The sequence below is a fragment of the Lingula anatina genome, chromosome 2, assembly GCF_051362555.1.
Source record: "Lingula anatina isolate TDL-2025a chromosome 2, LinAna3.0, whole genome shotgun sequence".
Taxonomy (NCBI): domain Eukaryota; kingdom Metazoa; phylum Brachiopoda; class Lingulata; order Lingulida; family Lingulidae; genus Lingula; species Lingula anatina.
The window spans coordinates 36,430,491-36,455,509 of NC_141768.1; the positions used below are offsets into that span (position 1 = coordinate 36,430,491).

Genomic DNA, 25,019 nt, shown 5'->3' on the forward strand with positions numbered 1-25,019 from the left:
ATGTTGATCGGCACATTACATTTTTTTTTACTTTAAGTTTCATTATTATTATTATTATTATTATTATTATTATTATTATTATTGTTGTTGTTGTTGTTTTTTTTATTTGCTGTTGTCTTTTTATAACTGCCAGTTCCATAGTTTGGTTTTGCAACTGGAGTACAACAAACTTTTGGATTATTAACAGAAATTATAGTTTTGACAGTACTGTGCAGAACAGTTCCACTTGTATTCTCAAAAGTCTCAGTGAGGGAGACTTGACGTTGTCAACTAAACTCATAGGTTCAAAATGTTTTATTTAATTTGTATTGACAATTCTAGATTTAACCATGAAAATGTATCTAAAAGAAATAACTAATAATTCAATCCCTCATTTTTTGTTTTTTGATTTATCATTGTTAATTGTTTTCTGTTATCAATTACCAATGTCCTTTCAACAACCTGCGTATTAAACAAGGGGTCTACGTGTGATGAACCTAGCAGTGTGAACACAGATGAAAACTGCAGATCAATACACTCATCATTTTATCTTATTTATCTGATAAGACGGTCCAAGGGATTTCAAAATTACTCATTTCTGATTACTACTGGGGACAGGTTGCCTATTTGATATCAATCATTTGGAACAAATGTTGAATTATTAAGTTTGATGTTTTCCTTCACATTTTACTGTTGTACCTCCAACCCTGTTTGATATCAGTGGTCATTTTGGAAAAGCAATTAAATTAAGAACAAATATGTTATTCAAGCTTGTTCTGTCAAGTTTGGCAAAGGCTGTAACTTTGAAATGTGCTTATTTTATGATTGAAAGAAAAGCCTGACCAAGACTGCGCCCTAATTTGACCTGAAAAAGAGTAAAGGGTCTCCCTGTATTGAAATAGTAATGTTGGTATTATCTAAAACTTGGTCAGTTCTGATATGTGGTTTTCAAATAATCTATATCAATGGGTCACCAGGGAGATCCATGTCAACACTACATCTCTTATATCTCGCGTATGTGGTTATACGTTGCTCTCTTATTGAAATGATTCAAAGGTAAACAGATAGGGATAACATGCATTGAATGCTGTTACAAATTAAAAACCTTACTTTTGTGTTATATTTGGAATCCACATGGCCCAGACCAAGTCCCCAAAACACAATTATAACTCCAAATGAAAATATCATATATGGTCTTTTAATGAATGGAATGAATGGACTGACATTTCAACCTCTCTTCAGAACATAACAACTGGGATGAACTTTAATAGGATGGTTTTATTGGTGAAAGACAGGGATGCCAATCTTTTTTTCCTGAATGTTTAACATATAATATACACACTGTTCAAATAAGTACGAAGAATGAAAAGCATTATTTTAGTGCATAACAGACTTTTATATGAAAATAATAATAATAAATAAATAAAAATTAATAATGCTTTAATTTTTACAGTCCTGATCACTCCTTACTTCCAAATTTGATGAAAATGTATTTTTCCAGATATGCTGCAACATTATGGAATAGTTGAAAGTACTTTTTTTTGGTAATGATGATAAACAACTATCTAACAACTTATTTCCATTTAGCAACAGTCTTTATCAAAAATATTTATAAATTAGGACAAGCAATAGCATTCCGTTTTGTTGTAAATTAAAAACAAATGACACTTGAATGAATCACCCAAAGATGTAGGTAATGAGATCTTGATTCGGTGCTTAATGAGCAGAAATGCTTATCAAATTAGCATTTCTGAAAAAAATGCACATTAAAAACCATTTTCCATGCAATCAGTAACCTGATATCTACTCCATTAAAACTTTCTCATCAACTCTTACATTTGAAGTTACATGATACAGTATCACACACTAAATATCACACCCACACTCACATAAGCTTAAAATCATACATAAAACTGTTCTACCAAATGACTGATGTTGCTAAAACTCAGCAATAAATTACTAGAATTGAATAAAACTTGTATATACATAAATATTCATATAGCACCCCTTTCTAGTAGCTTATATATACAAATATAATCATACAGGTTTATATTGTAAATAAAATGAATGAATGTCTGTTAATGAAACTTAGCAGCCATGCTGCCAAATACATATTTAGTATTATATGAAAGATTTTTGTAACAATCACTTCACCGTTTCACTTGTTCAAATCAGTCATGTTACTAGTGCTTTGGCTACAGACGCCTATTAAAAGTACCATTCAATTGAGATATGAGAAACAGGTTGAGAGAGTAAAATTACCAAATTTACTGAAAAGGTTGCACTGCAATATGTGGTGCAAAGTTTTCTAAACATTTACCAAAATCACTAGCAATTTATGGCAAAATATCAAAAAATCTCTGACAATGCATACACAGAAAACTTTGTATACAGCAAATAAATGAAGTGAAATTGAAATCCATAATGGCAGTAAGAGTGTATCTGTTTTGTAAATATACTCTTTTATGTGGCAGCTTTCAAAATCTACACTTAGTAAAAGAGAAACATTTCTCATTATCAAAAGAGGAATCAATGACAAAAACACAGACAAAAGTAGCTTAATGTATCAAAACACACGAGTGTCTGTGCTTGAATATGTTTACTTTTTCCATGGGAAAATATCAGAAACTCAATGGCAATAGTATAATATCTCACTGCTGTTGCTTACATGAAAATATTTCACAAGCCATGTGACCCAGACAGATATCATACATTAGTATTTCTAACACCAAGAAAATTGCCTATAGATTATTAGTTACCATTAACTTGTGTTTTCTCACAAGAAGTTGACTCATAGTTAGTGCTGGATTGAGGTTAAATTGAGCTTTTCAACTGTGTTCCACCTCAGCAGCTTTTGCTATGCTTCACTGACAGTGCAAATTACACAGCATAAAAATAGACCATGTAACGAAGCAATCTGGTATGAAAATAACTGTTCTGCACTTGGAATGTAGGCAATCACCGACATAATCTGGACGTGAAATTAAAATAAAAATCTAGGGCAATAATAACTTGAAGAACTATAATCTTCTCTTTTTGGCCCTACATTTCAAAAGTACCCCAGTGATATGGTGCCCAGGGAATGCTGCGCAGGTCACAGAAAGCCTTTCAATGAAGCAATTTACACGTAATGCACATGGTTCATTGATATGTTCTAATCCTTTCTGTTCAAGTCACCTGGAGTGTGGTTATCACATCAATAGGCCTGTGTCTAGGCTGGCAGGATGCACAGAAGCAATCAAATAGAATACACTTTCCAAAGTAATGCAATACCTAATGGCTTTCATTGTTGAGATGGGATCTCTTAGACTGATAAGCACTAAGTATTGAGCTGTAATCCGTACATCATTGATACAAAAATGAGCCATTATATCACTTGTGTGCTTATTTTGCCAATTTCTTTTATATGTGTGATCTAAAAAACCAAGGTGGTTGTTGGTGTATTGATCTAATTCTGTGAAATATAATCTCATGTCTTTTTTAAATGTCTTTTTTGTTGATATGCCCTACAAGTTTGCCACATCTTTTACCATTTGCAACGGACTGTATAAATTCAAAATCCTTCTCCAAGTCCCAGTAAGGTGGCATCACTTGAAATGTTAAATGACTGCTTTGGTTGCTGTCTTCATTTTTTCGTTGGCTTGATTTCCAATATGGATGGATTGTTCTCAATTATAGACAATAACACCCTATCTACATATTCCCTCAGTGCAGAATTGACATCACGTTGGTCTTTCAAGGCTTGCATAAGCTGAAACACCAAAGGAAAATAAAAGTAAATTTTAAGTAAATCGCTTAAAGCAGGACCCTTAACAGAGTAGATCAACTACAGTTAAAAGAGTGGACTGAAAATACTGTTATTACAAAATTCAAATATCTAAAATGCATTTCAGAAAATTTAATACTAAACAAGAGCTTACAACACAACCACAACAAGACTGAATTTCAACAGTCTATTTTCCCTATAAAGGGCAATCTCTTTTTCTGAAAGAGCAAACTTAAAGGAAATAAAAATCCAATTATCAATATTGATCTTGAGTTGATAACCTTAATTACATAGAAATATATCACACTTCTCAACATCTTTGTAGAATAGCAGTATCAAGTTACAACTCAAAGACTAAAATGAATTATCTCGTTCAATTAAAACATTGACATATTGACTGCTCATCTTCAATAACAGTAAGAGAAATGGCAGGTGGACACATAAAGCAAAGGGACAAAAATCAATGTTGCCAAGATGGTGTCTGAGAGATGTCTTACAAGATATCTAATGTTCTCTCTCTCTCTCTCTCCTCCTCCTCCTAAAGGTATACTATCTGCATTTCAAAATATCCCAAAGTCATGCTTTCTACATCTATATATCAGTCAAAGAGGGATAAGCTCTCTTCACACTGTGTTATTATACTGCTTCAAGTTCTCTTAAAGCAAATCTCTCGGTGTGTACACCTTATGACAGTAACATACAGATTTGATATTTATTTTAGCTGACAAGCCAGAGGATGTAAACTGGTACCTCACATACACACAATAAAGGTGATATAAGGGTAGGATTAGTGAATCAGATTACCACTTTAATACCTCATCATTCCAATCAAAATTCATTATTTAGCACGACTGGCTATCTGACAAAGATTACTGAGATAAAACTGTGGTATAACCACAAAATGTAAAATGTTACTAATTGGCTCTTGAGATGAAAAATGTGCATGCACACTGAGGAGTCCACACTGACGAAACAACTACTTGAGTTTGTTTGCTTACATGCTCACTGCTATAGAGATTTTGTTAACTTTAAACCACACCCTTTTCTTCTGTCTCATTCCCTAATATGAAATTTACAAGGACTCTAAATATCATTTGAAAATTCCAAAAAAATGTATATACATAGGGATGAAACTGCCTTTTTGTGAGAAAGATTGATAATATGACATGGGGTCCAGACCTCCCCCCCCTTTCTTTACAACAGATCTGCATTGATCTCAAAAATGATAATTTTGGCTCCCAAAAAGTCGGAAATCTGCCAATAGTTGGAAAAATCTCATCCCTACACACACACACACACACACACACACACACACACACACACACACACACACACACACACACACACACACACACACACGTTATTATTATTTTTTTCAAGAAAACATTCTTTATCCTCACCTCATCTTTGGACAGTTCCTCAATCTCTGCTGCCAGTGACTGTCCATCTCTGGTTCCATTCAGAAGACTCTGGCCCTCAGCTATCCTATGATGCATCACTTGGGCACTCAGGTCATCGTTTACTTCATGGAGAGCTTTGTTTTCCTGGAATATTAAACATATCATTAAAATATATCACAAAGGAATTCTTCAAACATTAACATGTATATTAGCTTATACTGAGACATTAAATTAATCAAATTCAGCAATTTCAAATTCATTTATTTAGTTTTTCCATATGGTTTAATTTCACATAATCAATGCAATCAACTGGGAAATATTTGTAAATATATGGAATTGAATGTTATATTAAATAGTTTCATCTTTTTACTTTGGAGTGACATTAGCTTTGTAAACATGCAACTTTTCAGTCAAGTCTGTTAAGTACACATTTGGATCATTTATACAGGAAGCCAAGAACACATGTGGCATGTGTTTTTTTAAGATAAAGACTTTTTTTAACTTTTCTAGGTAAAAAAGCAGTTCCAATGCCTGACTTCCTAATTACAGAACAAAGAAGCTATTGGGTTCATTTAGTACACTATCTTAAAGAAACCAGCCAGCTACACCTGACACTCTAAATTACCTGCATATGGCAGGTGAAAATTACGTAAGAAATTGTGTCCACTTTGTTCATTGGGACTATGATTGATTGGCTGGGACTGGTCATCCAGCCACTTAATTATCTTTCCAATGGACACAATTGAGAACTTAAAGTGCCTCTCTACCTGATCACCATAATTCTTATTATGAATTATCTATTGTTTTAATTATTCACATGACAATATTGTTGTACACCCAGTGAAATGAGTCACGTAATAAAACCAGCATAGTATTTCATGCAGTCTATCCATGTCTAGCCACACAATTACTTAACACATGCATGCAAACCAGAGACAGGTTAAACATTTGATGAACAGTCAGAGAAGAGGGCATGATATAACTGACCCATATCTATTTCATAACAGAGCATGTTACAAATCCTAGTTATTCCTGCAATAATCAGGGGGAAATCCACTTCCAACAGTAATTGTTTTCTCTATTTGTCTCTCTTATTAAAGACATATAGTGGCACCACCATCTTATTCTTGTAGTTGTTTTTATTTTTTCTGTTTTTATTTTTTTTCTTTCAAAAAGAGAATGTGGGCAACTTCTGATCTATGTAAAATTTATGTAAAGGCAATAGATTAGCCATAAAATAAAAACCCAGGTGTCCGAAAAAGTGACATAATTAACCACAGCATGAAGATATTATGTTACACCATGGCATAATCATATACCTCTGTTTTTGTCTTCATAAACAATTTAAACATTAGCATTTAAATGTGCCTTTTCCAACCTGACAGCTGCACTTTAACATATAATACCAGGGCACATAAAACCTGCCACAAAATGACAGTGATAAATAAGTTCAAAGTTACATGTAGAGCAAGCATGGTTTTCTAGTAATGCATAACCACCACTTCAACCAGTTTCTTATATGACTCAAATAAAGTCAACATGCCACAGGATAAACTGAATTAATCACTCAATCAGCCTTAAAAGAGTTTTAAAACCACAATTCCTTCAAATATTTAGTCCCAAACTAAACTACTCATCTGCCTTATTTACATAAAGCACAGAAAGAAAGCAAAAAACGTCCCTTCAAATATTATTTTTTGGTTAATTTGAGAGACGTCCTTTGGTATTTCTCCAAGGTATACTGTTAGAAACAATATGGTGGCATTTGGTGGGCTTTTGTGGCAAAAAATAGAATTAAAATACATCTTTTGAGTGTCCACTGCTGTGCTGGTAGTAAGGACAGCTGTGCTGAAAACTGGATTTGTATTCAATACATGTTCTATTCTAATTAAAGAGGTAACTATTGGTAGACTGTAAATAGATGAAAAAGAAAAAATGCTGTATTCTCCAGAAAAAAATTCTATTTTACTGAAGATTATGTTTTTATGCTTTGCAGGTAGACTCAAACTACTGGATGAAGATGAACAGCTGAAAAACAAGCTTGTACAGGTTCAAAAAGTGATTTATTGAAAATATAATAACTATAGCTGAGGCTTACTATAATGACAGTGTTTTATTTAATTTCTTTAAATAAATAATGCCTGTGACTAAAAAAGAATGACTTACTTCTTGGAGTCTATGTATTTCATTTTCCAATTCTTTGGTTATTCCTCCTTCTGTCTCTGAAAGACTGGAAGATCTGTGCAACTTCCACTTCTCTGCGTCTTGTTTATACCGTCTGAGATCATCTACTTCTTTACTAAGTTCTTCTATCATCTACAAACATGATGAAAAATTTTTGCAAAATTTTCTTGTATCTAAACTATGACTGAACTTAATATAATGCTCTCCTGCAGTGACAACATTTTAGTAGAGAAAGTACACACGTCCTTTTAATTGCATAAGCTAGTAAATTTTTTTTAAAATCTAAGTTCAGAGATAAGTCACATGAAAAGACTGTTCAAGCTAGTGTAAAGAATTATTCATATTTCATTTAACTGTTTTTGCACAACTTGCATTTATTTAATTCTTAATCCGAACTAAGTTCAAAAATGAGAACAGTTAAAGAATAAAAAAAAAACACTGCACTTCAGCACTAACCTGGGCACTAACACTTCTTTCATGCTCAAATTCCTCTTGTCTGAGTTGATATTTTTCCTGCAGTCTTTTGTAATCCTCTAGTAAGCTTGTGTAAGCACCCTGACTTTCAAGAAGTTTATCTTCTAAGTCTTCTTTATCCTGGAAAAAAATCATAGTTTTCTTAACAGTCTAAGGCATGACAGTATAAACTAAAAAAGATAAAATTCAGGATGAACAAGTTAAAATCTTTGTAACAAGTACTTATAATATGAACAACAATCCCTTCTTGATAATGAATAATACCTAATAGATAATATAAACACTTCAATCTTAAGAAGTAACAAGAATGCATTTACCTTTACAAGGAATCTGTCAAAACATATTTTATGTTAACAACTGACATGAATGCAATGCTTGCAGACTCGAATCTAATCCAAAAATGTTTCTTCTGCTTGACAAGTAAAAAGAAAGAAGAAAATGAACTCTGAATCACAAAACCTTTTCTAAATACCTGACAATTCCCAATGTTCACTGTTCCATGGAGTCTTTGAATTCATCTCATCTCTAAAAAGGTGCCAAGTAATTACACACAATGAGTCCCTGCGTGACATGAATGTCTGTCACAGAAATGTGCATGTTATTATACTTTATTACTTACCCTTCTTAATCTCTCTAATTCTACTCGTAACCTAGGAGCCTCTTCCTTGGCCTCTTGATATTCTTTTTCTACATGCTGTAACCTGAAACAAGTAGAACAATCGCTTTGTAATTTTCTTACAAAATTCCAAAGTAAAAAGATGATTATGATGAGGATTAAAGGCAGGACCATCAAGGGATCTGCTTTGCAAAATAATAGCATTGTTAGCATAAGATTTCCTATAAAACATGTTTTCCCATCATTATACATGCCAGGATTAAAACTTTGTTTTTTTTAAATCAAACAATCTTGAAATCATATCCTTACCTAAGATTCAGAGATTCAATCTCTATGGACCGCTCCCGCTCGGCCCTGGCCTACAATATCGAATTAACAAACAATGTTCAAATCTTCCACCAGTGCAACTTAAAATGCAATCTGAAACCTCACTTTAAAACAAACGGGCAAATTCAAAGAAAAAGATCAGCATCTTGAATGCATTAATGAACTCTTATTGACATAAGATCAGTTAAACTGGATAACTTGAAATATTCCTTGAGTGTATATGGTGCGACTTAAAAAATACATTTCTTCTACTTTGTTGTTTAAAGCTATGATATACCTAAAGTAGGTCACTGCTTAAAAACAAGACTGACAAACTATATCACAGGCCAACAGTTAGTGTGCTCAACAGTCAAAACAGTTACTTTTACCATTTGTTCTTTGTATCTTCGCTGTTCTTGAGTTAGCTGGGTGGCAGACTTCACTTCAACATCTCGGAGTTGTTCTTCTAGTTGATGAACTCTGCAGGAAAAAAAAAAACAATAAAATTTAAGATAAAACTCTCCACAAACACAGGTATCAAGTGATTTCCTCTAACTGCATAGTTTTATTTACCATAGGTCTGAAAATAGGAACAAACTGAAATTCCAGCATGAAGTCACCAACAGTGTGTCATGGAATATTTTACTCTTAATTTCAGTCTTGACTCTTTGAGGTCTTGAAGAGTTTACAGTTCTTTATTAGGTTTCTTTTCCATTGTCATAAAAATACAGCTAAAAGGAGAAAAATGTATGTTATTTTATCATAACATCCCCTTTTTTAAATATTTTTTTTTGAAAAATAAGTCACATACATTTTATACAAGCTTCCAATTAGCAAAGAAACCCTTAACTAAATAATAAGGCCAAACCTCTGAACAAAAAAAAAAAAAAAAAAATTAGATTACAATGTCAGATCTTGAGAACATTCAAACTAACTTGGCTACAAGTCATCTGCTTGTAATGAAATAATATGAATTATGTTTTGTGTCTTGAAACATGTTTTAGACTTGCTGATCTGATAGGTTCTTTCAATCATCATGTCATGCTTGAAATAAATATTAATTCAATGAGAAAGCCATTTACTTGTCATGCCATAAGCAGATGAGCAATGTTTTTCAAAAGAAAATAGAATGGGATTAATACCTTTCAGGACAGACATAAATATAAAAAAACAAATACAATTTTTCCATACCATTTAACTAAAGAATATTGAGACTAAAATCAATTAACATTCAATACATTCAGAATAGCTGTTGGCAGGATACATAACCATTACAGTAGGAGAAGGGATGGATGGCTACATGACAAAGCATACATGAATACACATACACATGATTACTCTTTCTTTTGTCTAAATTAGGGGATAACTTACTTGACTTCAATCCTATGTAAAGAATTTTCATAAAAATAAAAAATCATAGTTACTGCTACTGCAAATATAGCTTTGGTTTTTTTGCTCATCATGTCATGGCCAATTTTTGTACAATCCCCTTAAATTATTAATACATACTCAGAATATTTAATAGAATCAAGACATCCGCAATGTCAATTAAAACTGACGTAATAAATAATGGTATGAGCCTTGTAAAAGCTAGCTCAAAAACCTAAAACAACAAGATATGTATTGTTCAATTGTCCAGTAATTTTCATACTTAATATCAAATAATTTGATTTTATGACCAATAGCAACTTTTTGGTCAATTTGCATATCTTACCTATCTCTTAAAGTTGTATTTTCATCCTTTAACTTGTTGTGTTTGTCGTCAGTTTTCAACTGCCCTTCTGATAATAATCCTATCTGAGACTCAAGTTTGCGGATCTGCAAGATATTTTCAATACATTAATTGGATAAAGAAATATAGAAAAAAACCTACATCAACATTGAGTTAAAACTTAGTCGCACAAACTTTAGATGACATAATGTGGGAAATAATAAAATGCACTTTAGTCTTAGTAAGTCAAACCCAAGAGTTAAAGATGATTAAGTCAGTCATCTGAAATCTGAAAAAACAACATGCTTGGGCAATATTCTACCAACCTTTTCATTTAGTTCATCAAAGTTGCCATCAATATCATCAAATATTTCATCTGAGTGAGTGCTGCTGTTGTACAGATTACTGTAAAATAAACAGACATGACATTTAAAGCTTTAAAACATGAGCAAATCAACTGCATGAGAATGGCGCCGTTTTCACGTTAAAACATGCACAAGTAGTGCTTACAATATCTCAAATGAATACACAAGAAATCATTCCATTTGAATCAGCTACCACTGTCATCTTCCCCTTGACATTCACAGTCCTGCTGTATCACCTGTTCCACTGCTTGATCAATCGTTGTTCAGTAACATGTAGCATATAATGTGTATCACCATGCCATAAAAACCCAAGGCCAGTCACGTTGCTGATGCCTCGAGCAGCATGTCTACTCAATCACTAATAATACAGTGGATCAGTGATGGAGGCAATATCTAATGCATCTATACATCACAAACTGTTCCATATTTATTGATTTTTCACAAGTCATTAAAATATCATGTTTTCTGCTGTGTTTGTACATTTGAACAAATTTATTTCATCAATTTTTTCTTTTTAACTTACCTAAAATATTAAATATTTGGAGTACTTCATAATGTACGAGAGAATCATTGTATCAACAGGAGTAAATCTTGTCATTATGAAAAGTAAAAATCCTACTAGCTCACTAACTCAACAGACCAGTACACAGTAAATGGTAATATATGAACAGCAGGTGCCATTTCATGCAGTTTCTTACTTTATCAGTTGATATGGAAATCAATGCAGTTTATAAGCATGACATCTTAGAGACAAATGTCTTAAATTTGATTGGGATTAAGAAATGACATGCTGATGCAAACCTAGATGCAACTATGACTGATGAGGTAATAAATCAACCAAATCAGGATTAATCTTTGGTGTTCACAAACACATACTCCCATAGAATAGCTTAGAATAGAATAGCTTACCTGGCGTGTGCATTTGATGACAGCCTCCTGGGACTGAAACAGACAAAGAAATATAGACATCAATGTCCAATGTATAACAATAAACAAAGCTGGATATTCAATCATACTAAGTCATTGCAAAACACTGAATGTATGATATCAAATATAGATTACTCTGCAACACTGGGTCATCACCTGGCAAGAGAGTAAACATCAACAATAATTCAAGAATCTATATCAGTTTGGAGGTATTTTGGAAGTGCTTCCAAGTATTTTTATTATATCATTTATTAATATACTGTTCACTCTGTGAAATCTATAGGTATTCTATTCATAAGCTATCAATACAAACAGAAACTACTCTTTCAAATTCTTCAATAAGTCATCTATTCTAAAATTAAGAAGTGTAGTATAGTATTGCAGTTTAATAATCCATTCAACATATGCAAACCAAGATATGGTTATGATACATTTATCAATGGTCATGCATCTCATCAACCACTGCAAAATAAAAAGTAAACATTAATGTTAGTAATATCACAGGAGGCACACCTGCACAATATACAGCAATCAAATCTAACCTGCTGCAGGCAAAACCAGGCTGCAAAAAAATACTCAACAAGAGCATTCACTCAGTCTAAAATTCTGTCAGCTCCTAAGGTCCTATAAAGATCTATTTGCTTAACAGTTAAACTGTAACAATCAGCTTATCGCCGATTCAACAGTAAGTATTCTAATGAATTTCAGCTGCACAAAGGTGGGATACTGCCGGGCAAGTAAGTACTGATTAAAGATGATGTCACATAGCACAACACCCAGCTTTCATTTTGCAAATGTGAATGCACTTAATGTCACAATGTCACGGTTTGATTAAACACTCCCTGGCATATTTAGTGGTGTTTCATACCATTAGCCACCAAAAGTCTTCTTATTTGTATGCAGCTTGCATTATTATACATACTCAAAGGGATAATGAAATCATTTAGTGCAACTTGTGTCTTGTTGTTGATTAACGTCTGCTTTGTAAAATCAGGTTTGAATAATAAAATGCTCTAACATTAAAAAATGTTAGTAACAAAGACTACAACTTTGCAGTGTTATGTCTACTAATATTGATACAAATTGTGTACATTAAATAGATAAACATTTTCACCTTAAAATGTGCCTTCAATGAATTTTTATGTTATGTTTTTATACTAAGGTATACTAAAACTAAGGTAGACTATCTATAAAGTTTGCTGTACTATAAGTGTAATACTTGTTGTTTAAATATGTCCTCATGCATGTATATTTGGAAATGTTTCATACAGATCACTTAATGATGTCCATTTGCAAATATGTAATACCATATCTGCAATACTGAAGTTTAGTTCCTGTCACATGCAAAATTTGTTTTTCTGATGTTTTTATGCATATGCCTAACATATAATTCCCCTCTGTAAGATTTTTTTTTTCATTTTTTGCCACTTTTATTCCTTCTTCTTTCTTTAGGACAGTTGACATTTTTGTTCAGATTAGGAGAGTTAAAAAGATTATGAAAAATTTTATTGAGGAGAAAAAATGTTAGAAAGGGGACAAATACTGAAAAATGGTCCGTATACACAAATATTTGTATGCAATGATACCCACACGTATACTGTAATACCTACGAGTAACATGCATTTGTATAGGTGCAAAAGCAAATATATTACAAACATTTAATTACGACAGCAAAATAGTCCCTAAAGGAGTGTGGTGCACATAGCAAAACAAAGGGTTGCTTTGTTGCATGCATAAAATGAAGGGATTTTATACCCTGTGATTTGCTTCCAAACAGAGGAACTGAAATGAAACCAAATATGGAATCTATTAATAAAAGAAAAGGGTACATTGACTGCATGCTGACTGTTCTGCTAAATAAATGGGTCAAAATTATACAAATAGCAACATTAAATATTTTTTTCACAAAATTATCAATTAAAATATCTTGTGACATTTAAAGAAACTGAACATATATAGTAACAGATGTTAATCATTACAACACACGACTGCCACAATTTACACCACAAGGCTAAAGGCCACAGCAACAAAACTTCACATATTGATATCAAACACCTAGCAACTCTACTCATTTCATGTTAATAAGCATGTCTACACCAACAATTACCCTGTCCAGGTCAGTGCAAATACTACTCAAATCCTTTTTTGTTTTATTTTTATAAATGGCAAAAGCAGGAAGACTAAGGCAATCACTCACTTCAAATATCTTACAGAATCCAAATTTTTATTTTTCGATGTTCATTTTAATTTACTTACAAAATATGTTTCTGACATGGAATGAAAGAGCATTTTAGATAAGATTTTCAGATATCCCTTTCAAAACAGTTTCACAAAATATGAAATGATACTTTGCGTGAATTAAATGAGTAATTGCTTCTGTCTCCTAGGTGCCCTATTATCTCTATTCTACTGATCTTCCCATTAAAAATATCCACTCCACACTATGGTCACTACTCAAAGGCAATAGACAACCACCAGGATACCTAACCCACATGCACTGTACACTATTTATATTTTATACACTATAAATGCTTTCATATCACTTTGAACTAAAACCATATAATTTAAGATACAGTTGCAAAACAAACAAAATGAAAAACTGGCAAATCAATTTGCTTAGGCTGCTCTTAAAATGCAACAAATCATTACACATTTTGTTGGTCTGGTAGCTATACTTAAAACTGCAACTGTTTTAGTCAAAATTAAAATGTGATAGTTCCCCATGTTAGCATCTCTCTCTCTCTCTCTCTCTCTCTCTCTCTCTCTCTCTATATATATATATATATAATGAATGCTATGTATTTATAAAACATATTCATTCCTACATAACACAGAAAGCATCATAGGCCACAAGAAGTAGAGTAAAGCTACATAAGCCCACTGGGCTGTCATTCAGTGATATGAATAGTGAATGACATGCTTGCTACACACAGCTGAGCAGCACCTCTGCAAACTAGAATGCATAGATATTAGTAATGTGCTAGAGGACACATTATTGTAATGCAATTGCTACTTCACATATCATACAGTACTGGCATGACTTGATAACTATACACAAAGTTTTCGAATGAATAAAACTAAAAAAAAAATTATCTTACTAAATATAGCAACCATTACAATAAAGTGTCCTCATTGCATTAAGAACTCATAAATACACAACTAAAACTCTCTAAAGCACAGTATTAAGATTTTGGCATGTAAACCTATGACAGAAATCTTTCAGAAAGATCTCTTTGAAAAGATCCAATAACAAATAAAGCCACCACAACACAGACACAACAAGATTCTAATTATGTACCAGCTGAGTTTGGATTGTCTCAGTTTGTTCTCTCGCCTGTCCCGATACTGCTTGCCTTTTCTGAAGTAAAATAATAGATAATAAAATAAATAAATAAATAAATAAATAAATAAATAACAACCATTGTTGTATAAAATATTAATGAGATCATTAAAAATTGATGATTCCCCTAAAACAGATGTTGACATTTCATTTTCACTAATGATCCTGAATTCAAGAATGTGCTTTCTTTTATTATTAATTAAGGCATTATGTATCTGATGAGTTTTCATTTCAGGCTGATGGACAAATGAGATTCTAATGAATTAGTTATAACCTTTGTATTATTCTTGTCTTTGTCTTACCAAAAATTATTCTTACCTTTGTATTATTCTTGAACGATCTGGAATATCAGACAAATCTTCTCCTGATTCAAAGTCATCAGCCTCTCCAAAATCTTCAAATTGCTCTTCCTCGTCTGTGATTTCAACTTCTCTTCTGAAATAAAAATAACACAATGACACCTGATGAAACTCAGATAAGCAAAGATTTTCATAACACGTGAGCTGAATTTATCCTCAAGCAAAATTTTTTCAAGCATCTAAAATTCACCCCATTTACATTGATACCTTTTACCTCTTAGATATAAACTGACAACAATAAATCAATAATAAAATTATGATCATTCTCTTCACCAACAACCAATTTTTTGGCAAATTATTTATATACTAGCGTGCTTCCCAAGAAATACCTTTGGTCTTGAAAATCTGACTTCCCACTTATTGCACTATCCAAATCACTGGCATCATCATCATTACTGCCAACATTAAGTAGACTAAGCTCCTTTAAATCAGAGTTCTTAGAGAGATCTGTGGAAAAGTCCAGCAACTGCCCCACACTGTTATTCTGATGTGGTTGGGAATCACTGCTAAAATTAATTAATGGCCCCACATCTTCATCTGTCATCATATCATACTCGGAGTATGTGCTGATCTCGGACGTTTCCTGGGTCTGGAAAAATACGGTATATAAGAATTAAACTATCATACATTTTAATGTTAAAATCAATAAACCAGCACACTGATATTTGCTTTTTCCCCGGGTCTCGGAAATAAGCAAACATAACCTGAAACATCATCATCATCATCATCATGTATCAAAAACCATTGCAAATAACATTATCAAAAGATAATCACGAGCCTAATGTGCGAGGTTAAAAATGACATATTTTACACAAAAAAATTTGTTACAGTATACTAATTTTCATCAAACTCATAAGTGATTTCAAGTAATAAGATATCCTCTTACAAAATGAAGTGATTAGTAAGGCAGCAAACATTCACTTTTGTGAGTGTAAAGAGAATATCACGGTTCTCATCACAGTGTCATTTTCACTTTGATATTTGCTCAAACGAACATAACAGAAAGAAATGGCAATGTAACATTTTCCTTTCCTAACAACTATTTTGAGTACCATAGTTTAATTATGCTAATCCAAATATTAATTCATCCCAAAATCCTGGATTAATCAAAAACCATAAGCAAATACAGGGTTTAACATTGCTATTGATCTCTCAGACAAGAAGGAACAGATAAGACTTGCTTCTTATCTTATTGTATAGGACCTAGGTAAATATACTCACTAAGTATTTGCTATTAGGTATTATGCTGACCATTACAGGACCCTGGTCACACTGGATGACCATCAATACATTTATGATTTACATGGCAGGTGAATAAATAGCTTACTGAGCTTAGTAGTTATCTAATTTTTTTTTTATATTAGGTCTAATTCTGCTTCCATCAAACAATGCTTTTGATACTTTGTGACATACTGCAACCAATTTCACAGTACACAAAGCATCATGCAGGTCCTTAAGGAAAAGTTACTTCATTTTCCTTCTCAGACAGGACACTTTTACTTTAGGCAATGGTATTTAGTAGGGCACAATCTGTGTCACGCTAGGAGACAGAATATGAATAGTTTCATATTGCTGTAAGGACATTGTGCCTGCAATGGGGGATACAATTGAGTAATCTGCCACATAGTGCTGATACAGGGCATTTTGGACACCCCATACAACAGATGCAAATAAACTTGGTCCAACAGCTCATACTTTTAGAATTTCACAAGTTGATATTCCAATTATTATTATAACCAATGTCCATGGTATATAAAGACCTAATCCAACATCTTTTTGAATTAAACTGAAGACAACATGCAACCGTTAGAAAAAGAATGATTTACAATCCACTTTGACTACGTCATCAAAATACCTAAAAATTTACCTGTTCCTCTTTTTCTACATCCACAAGGGAATAATCATCCGTCAGTAAATCCATCTTGAAGCCAGTAAATGTCAACACTTACTGTTACCCATAGAGCATTAAAATACGAAGAGTTCAAAATCCACTAACTCAGTAAAGTAAAACTGGAGTCAAGACAACTCCCCCTAATTCTTATGCCCTAGACGATAAAACGTAACTGCATAAAGTTATATTTCAACTAGTCATGACCTACATTTATAGCGACTGCAGAAAAGTTTATGTACCTCAGACTAATTCTCAAAATAAACAGGTCCATGTCTACAGACATCATGATTACCTTTATCTTATCCTGCTAAGGTTCCCTAGGCCCAGATCACAAGTTTGGTACATCAGATTCAGCCTAATCAGACTCATTTAATTCTGCTTGTAACCCGTCCATGAACGTTAAAAAAATAGTGCCGCACAAAAGACAAATGACAAAGTGATGAATCAACTTTGCTTCCACTACCTGTTCTTCTTGACACAAGGCCAAGGTCGAGCAACAACGAACCACCTGTCATGTATCGAGAGATAGTCATCTACCTTAAGCTGCTACTCAGTAATTTCTATGGCACTGTGGTATGTTGTCAGCTTGTCTGAAGAGAAATTAGGCAGCAAAACTTCCAATTTGTCTCCAGTCCAATGATATTTCATTCCATACACATTCTCTGCCCTTAATCAATTTTTACTTAAGCATAATGATGCATGTTTCTCTTCCAGTATAGTTTGTATGCTTATCTAAATGTCAGCGCCATGCTTCAAATTCCCTTCGGAAAGTATAATATAGTATACTATTCAAACATCCGACAGCTTGCAAAAAATGGGAGATAAAAAAAAAAAAACCATATGCCTGTGTATTTTGTATTTATCAAAGTGTTAGGATGCATAACAGTTTGCTTCCACTTGACTAGGTGTAATATCAAGCCTTGGAGCTTTAGAATTAGATTGAATATTCTTATCTTCTTTCACATACAACCCGAACTAAATGAAAAGCAATTCTTTCTCACATTTTTTTTGTGTGTGTGAAAGTGGTCTTATCTTATCTGCAACATCACCATGGTGTAAGTAAACACACCAAAGTAGTCACAAGCCTCCATTAAAATGTTAATGAAAGTGTCAAACTAAGATGGATCATTTTTTGTGTAAGCTCACAGACTCAATGAAACTTCCTGTGTAAAAAGCCGAGCTAATACTATGATACCAATGCCCTAATGTACTCTTTTTCATGAAGTACAATTTAAACTTGTAACTCAAACCTCTATTTTCATTTGTTTCACTTTCTTCAAAGTTAATATAAGATGCTATCATGGCAAAATCCCTATTTTTTTTACTACAGTATTTTTTTTTACTAAGTTCAATTCTGTTACCCCCCCCCCAATGACTGAATTAATTAACAGCTAACATCAATTAATCTGTTATTACTTAATATGTACAGATGATACCGCAATGTATCATAATCCCATCAGTCAAACTGAATTCCATATTATTAGCCATTGCAATAAAGCTGCTCCAGACACTGATCATATTAATGTCATTTGTGCATGCCTCTTATCTGAGACCAGTTTAAAATGAGTCTTTTAACAATGGGTTGAAGTGTATTTTATCAGTCTAGAGTCCTTGCTAGAGAACCCCAGGTTTCATATTAAAGCAAACTGACCAACCATAAATGTTAGATTATTGGATTCCCATAGAGACTGGTGATATGTTTATTGCGTGCTCAGTTGCTTAAAAATACAGCCAAACTGAACTGAATTTCCTTAAAAATATTTTTTTTTTGGGGGAAAAAATATCATGCTTTCATTTCACACATGTAACATAGTAAAAGCTGGAAAAGAGAGCTGATTGCATTTTCTCTTGTGCTAAAAGATGGAAATGAATGCTTGGTAAGATTACATAATCAAACGTGTGCAGCTTTCCATAATTTTTTTTCACTTCCTTCTTACAACTTATAATTCACAAATAAAATAGAAAGCGTATCTAAATCTGTCCCCAGATTCAGAACCACTTCATCTTCTGTCTGTATTTTCTCTAAAAGATTCACACACAAGCCTATAAGTCCTTTTGATGTTATAAAAAACTATAATTTAACTGCTCAAGCTGCTGTTCTAAGCAGAATTGCAAAAGGACTGACATAGTGAATCACTGTGCTGGTTGTATGATACACAACATGATTAATGCTTTCTTTTTTTTTCAGTAAAATATTATTCTAAATAAGCCGATCATCAGGCTCTCCACAGTACTAACCCCATTGCTGTTGTTATCTTCCTCAGGAACTAATGTATCTTCACTGAGATAATTCAAGCTGCCACTCAGACGTTTAGCACCTATAGGAAGGTCAGACTCTCCTGGAAGAACAACATCTAGCATTACTAACCAATTCTAGCCAGTTGCATCATTGTTGTCTACATCACATGCAATACAGGCAGAGGAGAAAAACAATCTTTTAGCAAAAATAGTTAATTAAGTCAAATTAATCATATCAAAACATAGGGCAAAATATTCCAATTATTTGACATGTTTTAACATTTACTTAATTTTTGACTTTTGACAGCCATTCAATGTATGTTAGTGTAAATTTTGTCATCACTAGGGATCTAATAAAGATAGTAATTAACTAATATGCACTATTAGACAAACGTGTAAATGTTTTTACACATTTTAGAAATACTGTTCTAACTGCTTAAAATAACTGATTGGGGTTGGCATCAGATATGAAGCAAGGTATTTACAAAAATAAATAAATAAAATAACAGTCCACAGGTGCTACTGTAATTATTATATGCCATGTGATAATAAACTCATACCTTTAATCTTTAAAATTTGTCTTATTCCTTCACAGAATTCCTCAAATGTGATCTTGCCATTGCCATCAGGATCCAGAAACTGTACAACAACCACAATCTCCTGTAACAAAGAACACAACAAGTTCTTGATAACTGCCATTTTAAGCTGTATTAATTAGAACAATTTGATATTGGCTATTTCATCTTTGAAGACCTGTAATATATTTTAATACAGATTTTATGAAGATTGAATGAAACTGTTACTTTGTACACTGCTTTCTGTGAAAATGGTGAGATATCAGTAACACTAAAAAAACACAAAAAAATAAAATTAAATAACAAAGGACTTAAAATGTATCAATATTATAGCATAATGCTAAGTCTTTTTCATTGAATTTCAACATTTTTACTTTGCAATTCTTTTAATTTGTGAAAGGAAGGTATAAACACTTCCTAGTAGTTATGGCAGACATTTAGTTCATACATAAATCATTTACACTACAGCAAATTAAGTATGTTTTGTTATTTTTGTAATCATTTAGAGCCTTCACAAACCATGAAAAAGACCTTCACAAACAATCACTGAATCAGGTTCCATTAAAGACACTCCAAAGTATATCCACAATGGATTCCTACCTAACATAAGGCATAAAACAACCAAACATACATAAAACTGCTTTAATCAACAAGGAAGCATCCTACTAGGAAGTAATTAATTTCACTTGCCAACTCTGATTAGTATTCATCACACCTTTATCCAAAGGTGACCAAAGAGTTCCTGTTCTTACCTGTAATTTTGAAGACCTGATCTGTTAAAGAAGCCCAGATAAACTGCCCCTGACTTCCAAAGATATAGTTTACTAGGCAGCAAAAAGCTCTTGGACTGTAGACAAATCACACAGTTTTCACAGATGAAATCACCCACTATATTACCATGTTTATTTGCCCACAACGCCTCTAAAATTCTGTTTACGCTTTTCAAAAGATGTGTAGTAATTTTATTTTGGTCACAGACTTTGCTTGAACAATACAAGAACAACGTAAAGCTAGGACGTTAATGCATATGCATAGCTGCTTTGTTAAGCCGACTTAGTTTACCCAAGCAGGCTTTTTTTCATCACCCTTTATGCTGTTTAAACAATCGTCAGGCTAAGCAGACTAGTGTCATACCTGATGTATTAATGTAAGCTCTGTGACTCATACTGTATTATATTAAAGGTAAATTGACTGGGATGAAACCTCACCTGTTAATAATCAAATCACATGTGATTTAAATGGCAGATATAAATTTTCACTGGCTTCTGTATGTATTTGACAATTTCTTTCTTTAGAAAATGTTTTTATTTTGGAAAGTTCTTGATTTGCCAATTCTTATTTACTATATCTTTTTTAGGGTCTAGAGGGTTGTGTTAATTTCAGTTTGATTAAGAACTCCTTTAAAATACAATGTGAAATATCCAGTTATGAAAAAAAAATGAAAAAAGAAATGGAAAAAGAGGGTTTAATACAGTAGAACATATGTTTGGGTTAATTGTCCAACCTTCCCACCCTTTTAAATTAAAAGAATATCAAATATTTACAATTAGTTTCTGTTAATATGTAAAAAACATGATGATGAAAACAATGATTATGAAAAGAGACTATTTAAGTTGTTGCCAACTAAAAAACACTATCCACCTCTGGACATGGTCTGTTAAATACATCTCTTTTAATGGACATTAACCCAAAGATTAACATGGAGTGTTTTTCACATTCACATACTAGCAGGTCATCAAAGTTAAAATTACCTTGCTAATCATGGTATGCATTATTTACGATATGCTGTGCTCGTTTCTTATATATAGAGCTTTTAATTTTTATTACTTTTTTATACTTTTAAATTAAAGGTCAAATGTCCTTGAAAAAAGCCTCACATTTGAAGAGAATTTTCACCTAAATTTGGTTTGTAAAATGTGGCTAATACTTCCTTTGTACAGCTAAAGTTAACCTCTGAATAGTGTGGCATGTCAAAAGAATGATATGACTTATGGAAAAAATCCTATTCTGACTTGTAGAAATCTCAAAAAAGATAGAGAAATAAATGTTATATGAAGATTTTTTTCTTTGTGGAAACCATCACTGACAAATAGTGACAATTGATTATGTGATGAAAAATATTCAATCTGATTTCATAAGTTGGCAGTTTATGCTTCAGAAAAGTGGCAATTGTTTGGAATCTCTGAGGCCATTAACCAGGTTCAGTGCCATTCTTTGCTAACTTATGGAGAAGTGATTTATATGTCTATTTTATCGCCCCTATATATCCTGCGCCTCCAACCTGTTTTACACCTACATCAAAGTAGAAACCAGTACAAGACCAGCTTAACATTAAACTAATCATATTTTTACCTATCCCACCTATAAAATTATTTGCATTCACAAGTTCCTGCAGAAAAAGTAATTAGACATTGTAAAGTGGTTATGCACTTTTTTTATCCTTAATAACCATTATATTATTAATGTTTAACATCTAGAAAGTAAGATCAGCCTTAGTGGGAGATAATGCACATTGAATCACTTACATTTTAAATATTAACATAGGATGGGATTTTATGGCATGAAAAAAAAAACAACAAATCATCTAACAAAATTAATGTTATACTGGTTCTCAATTTGTTATCGTGAAAGGTTGATAATAATGGTGATTCATTTTGATTCTTTATTAATTTATTGCTTCATAGCCATTATCCCATGACTGTGTGACACAGCATTATACATGTTTGACACTGTTAAAAATACAGGACTCTACTCATAATATTATAATGTGAAAGGATATTCCACATATAAAGTAGGCGATGATTATGCATCATGCAGCATGTTACAGAAATACAAATAAGTTTTACCTCAGTTTCGCTGAGATAGGTTGTAAAACTTTGCATGTATCCATTCTCAAATATTCTCAATGAGCATGTGGTTAGGGAGGAGGGGTAACAGACATTTGCAATCTGCTTAAAAAATATACCAAGAGCAAACCATGAACAAATCCCCTGATTAGATTACTCTTAGACATGACCCAAGAGACATTCTTCATGTCATATCAATCAGACTTTAGTCCAGGAGTTTTAAGGATTAAACCTTCATAAAGCACACCCTCTCTGTGACAGATAACCTTGTATTTCAAGTCACATGTGCGACCACTTCACTCAGAGAAACCATTTAGTAGGTCGTTATTGACATTAGGGCCTCGTACAACTTCATGTACTTATATATTGAAGGCGTGTATTAAAAATGAAGGATTTCTATATTATACCTCGGTTGATATCATCAATGCTTATTTTATTTGTCTTTAAGACCAGTGCCATAATATTTACATAGATGTCAACATGCACTAAGATGAATTATAATATATATGAAAACAAAAATTATTTGTACTCGCCTCCTCCCCTCCTCCGAGATGTTCCTTGATCAAGTTAGTAAAATGTTGGGTGGAGATATAGCCTTCTTTCTGTTCATCACAAAGATTAAATATGGCACGAAGCTCATCCGATGTACCCCTTGAATCTTCCATGATCTACATAAAGCGAACGACACCCATTTAACCCGGCTTCTCACATATTTGAATCATTTTCGGCCCCAAGCAACAATGGCCATCATAACTGCCTGTGTTTTCACTTTGACCGTACAACTCAGCAGGTGCGCTATCGGTGCGTTAAAAAAGAGTAAGTATTAAGAGTATAAAATACCAAAATTAAAGCAAAATCGGTAAAGGAAAAGTAATATGAAATATGAAATATGCATTTTTAATTGTTAAGAGTTTATCATAATAAATAAATTTAGAAAGCCGTAGTGTCAAAATATTTGCGTAGGAATTCAAGGTCAAGGCAAGGGTCAGCGGTTGGTGCTGTGAGAGGTGCACCTAACGCAATGACAGGTGAAGTGCACCATGACATTCATACCTCTGATATGATATCACAAGTATGCTTGCTGTCTGAGTGCCTGTGATACGAAAACTTCCACGGTCGTTTAATAGCAATTATGTATAAATGTTGCAAAAACAATTATGATAAGTTAGTCCTTTTTTCTTTTTTTCGTTTCAATTTTAATATATATATTTTTTAATTAAAATTTTGACATGATTTTCTCTTTGGAACAAAGGCTGGCATTTTTGACAACATTAAAGTAATTATAATTGCGTGACCTAATTCAGAAAAATATTTTAAAAGTTATTATCTGTATGTTTTTTTGTCATGATTTTTATGATTTTAAGTGAAAGGTTTTTTTTCTCAATATAAATTATACATAATAAAAACTGAATTATTGTATAAATTGCTGTTTGCCATTGCACTAAGTCATAAAAAGAGTGACAGCTACATGTAGTGTGCTAAGAGTGCAAGATATGCATCATGCACAGCAGTGGTGGATTTAAGGGGGTGCCAGGGGGTATTCCCCTCCCCCCTTGAAATTAGAATTTTGACTTAATGAATCATAGTTTTCAAACGCACCAAAGGGCACTACTGAGTACTTGCCACCTAAAATACCAAATTTTTTTGGGGCGCTTCAGCGGGGTCCAAACCCCACACTAAAGGGGGGAGGAGGGTCAACTTTGCATCTGTGGATCCCCAGTTCAAATAGTCCTGGATCACCCCCTGCACGGAACTAATTTTTTGAATCATTATGTGCTAGGGAAAACAATTTTCTCCTTTAATTTGGCAGTTTAAAAGAGTTGAAATGTATAATTTTTCATAAGGTTACCAGGCAGGCTGAAGTAAAGAAAAGACATCTTTTTTCAAAACAATATACTTGTGAAACGCCTTTTGAAGATAACATTTTCATTGTCCAAAAAAAAGTCTTTATATATCTCCTTTGTATTTCAAGTTTAACCAAAACATATTGATACATATCTGTCATCAGAGAAAAGCACTTTTAATAATGTCCAAAAAAGGTA

The 25,019-nt window shown here is 32.8% G+C and overlaps 1 protein-coding gene across 5 annotated transcripts; it reads right to left on the minus strand.

The window, feature by feature from the left end:
- Positions 1–1,237: 1,237 nt before the first annotated feature.
- LOC147763661 (rab11 family-interacting protein 4-like) lies at positions 1,238–23,779 on the minus strand. Of its 5 annotated transcripts, none has more exons than XM_087005100.1 (17): positions 23,511–23,779; positions 20,117–20,216; positions 19,557–19,657; positions 15,757–16,016; positions 15,387–15,503; positions 15,027–15,086; positions 13,484–13,510; positions 11,711–11,743; positions 10,763–10,841; positions 10,440–10,543; positions 9,115–9,205; positions 8,729–8,778; positions 8,423–8,504; positions 7,786–7,923; positions 7,312–7,461; positions 5,146–5,289; positions 1,238–3,730 (listed from the first exon to the last, which is right to left on the minus strand). In XM_087005100.1, exons 1-17 carry the CDS (start codon positions 23,640–23,642, stop codon positions 3,605–3,607), a joined length of 1,794 nt encoding a protein of 597 aa, XP_086861226.1. In that variant the 5' UTR covers positions 23,643–23,779; the 3' UTR covers positions 1,238–3,604. The 5 variants fall into 5 exon arrangements, with proteins under 5 accessions (XP_086861226.1, XP_086861229.1, XP_086861227.1 ...); XM_087005103.1 differs by lacking the exon at positions 23,511–23,779 and adding an exon at positions 20,884–21,030; XM_087005101.1 differs by lacking the exon at positions 13,484–13,510.
- Positions 23,780–25,019: the final 1,240 nt, after the last annotated feature.

Bases quoted from the DNA above. Each gene is read 5' to 3' on its own strand.
- LOC147763661 (XM_087005100.1), bottom strand. From the start codon at position 23,642: ATGGAAGATTCAAGGGGTACATCGGATGAGCTTCGTGCCATATTTAAT. The intron at 20,217-23,510 runs GCGAGTACAAAT...TCTTTGTTACAG, and splicing joins ATCTCGGAGGAGGGGAGGAG to GAGATTGTGGTTGTTGTACA. The intron at 9,206-10,439 runs GTAAGATATGCA...TTTTTCCTGCAG, and splicing joins AATACAACTTTAAGAGATAG to AGTTCATCAACTAGAAGAAC.